The sequence below is a fragment of the Salmo trutta genome, unplaced genomic scaffold (genome assembly GCF_901001165.1).
Source record: "Salmo trutta unplaced genomic scaffold, fSalTru1.1, whole genome shotgun sequence".
In the NCBI taxonomy this organism is placed as follows: Eukaryota; Metazoa; Chordata; class Actinopteri; order Salmoniformes; family Salmonidae; genus Salmo; species Salmo trutta.
The window spans coordinates 13276-15000 of record NW_021822300.1 but is presented as its reverse complement, the minus strand read 5'-3'; the positions used below and the strand labels follow the sequence as shown (position 1 = coordinate 15000).

At 47.1% G+C, this 1725-nt stretch overlaps 1 protein-coding gene across 1 annotated transcript in view; it reads right to left on the bottom strand.

The window, feature by feature from the left end:
• Positions 1 to 1498, bottom strand: part of LOC115181651 (SH3 and multiple ankyrin repeat domains protein 1-like) — an 18057-nt gene extending 16559 nt beyond the window's left edge. Inside the window, exons 1-2 of the mRNA XM_029743475.1 lie at positions 1433 to 1498; positions 620 to 823 (exon numbers count right to left, since the gene is read on the bottom strand). Coding sequence (XP_029599335.1) covers positions 620 to 823; positions 1433 to 1498 — 270 coding nt within the window. The remainder of the gene's footprint in view (positions 1 to 619; positions 824 to 1432) is intronic.
• Between the last annotated feature and the right edge of the window lie 227 nt (positions 1499 to 1725).

The window sequence follows — 1725 nt, the reverse complement described above, 5'->3', positions numbered from 1 at the left end:
GAGAGTAACCTTACAGAGTAACCTTACAGAGTAACCCACAGAGTGAGAGTAGCCCACAGAGTAAGCCACAGAGTGAGAGTAACCTTACAGAGTAACCTTACAGAGTAACCCACAGAGTGAGAGTAACCTTACAGAGTAACCCACAGAGTGAGAGTAGCCCACAGAGTAACCTTACAGAGTAACCCACAGAGTGAGAGTAACCTTACAGTGTAACCTTACAGAGTAACCCACAGAGTGAGAGTAACCTTACAGAGTAACCTTACAGAGTAACCCACAGAGTAACCTTACAGAGTAACCCACAGAGTGAGAGTAGCCCACAGAGTAACCTTACAGAGTAACCCACAGAGTGAGAGTAACCTTACAGTGTAACCTTACAGAGTAACCCCACAGAGTGAGAGTAACCTTACAGAGTAACCTTACAGAGTAACCCACAGAGTAACCTTACAGAGTAACCCACAGAGTGAGAGTAACCTTACAGTGTAACCTTACAGAGTAACCCACAGAGTGAGAGTAACCTTACAGAGTAACCCACAGAGTAAGAGTAACCTTACACTGTAACCTTACAGAGTAACCCACAGAGTAATCTTACAGTGTAACCTTACATCCAGGCTGTATATACCTCCAGATATGGTACCCCCTTCTCAAAGGATTGTGGGTACTCTCTCAGCATCTTCTCCTCCTCCAGGAACTTGGCGTCATGGCCTTCGGTGGCTGGTTGGAACAAACCGTAGTTCAACACGTCCCGCAACGAATCGGTCAGAGAACATAGCACCTGCTGCTTGGCCTTCCAAACGGTCGCATCTGGGTTGAACCGCAAACACTTCTGCAGAGGAGACGGGGAGAGAGAGGGAGAGAGAGAGAGGGAGGGAGGGAGAGAGAGAGGGAGAGAGAGAAGGAGAGAGAGGGTTCAATGGTGGTGCTTATAGAGAAGAGATAGAGGGTGGAGAGAGGGGGGTAGTTGGGGTTTAGATGAAAACACTAAAGAAGAAAAGAGAGGAAAAGGAAAGCATTGAACTGTAAAGTACAAAAGTGTCAGCAACTTAACAGTCTGGACTGAGGGAAGGGTTCTGGTGCAGTATTAGTGTGTCTGTCAGAAGTGGAGAACCGCTCCTCGCTGCAGTACTGCTGTTATTACCATTCTGAACCACTAGGGAGAGACATTGTGAGTCCACCACAGGGACCAGTGATGTGTATGGTTTTATACAGTAAGGAGATCTGAATGGCTGATTGTACTGTATCCTCTGACCAGTGAGCTCCTGTATGGTGAGATGAATAGAATGTTTGACTGTGCTGTATCATATGGGCACAGTTAGCATTGGAGAGAGAAGGTCCTTCATCTGTTTCTGTAGATCATGAATCAAACAGTCTTCCTCTCTTTCTCTCTCTCTCTGGTGTGAGTCTGGGCTGAGGCAGAGCAGGCCATTCCCCTGACCTTGAAGCAGCTGTGTGATTGGTCCTTCTGGAGAGCAGCTGGATTTCTTGCTGCTTCTGCATGCATGGATGTATCCTCCACGGTTCAATACATCTCACTAACGTGTTTAACTCTCTCTTTCTGTCTTAATCTCTCCCTCACTGACTGTCTCACACACTCTCTCTCTGTCTGGCTATGTGTGTGTGTGTGTGTGTGTGTGTGTGTGTGTGTGTGTGAGGGAGAGAGTGAGCATGGAATACTGTGCAGAGGTGTAACATGTCTCTCTCCCTCTCTTTTATTCAGTCTGGGTTTGT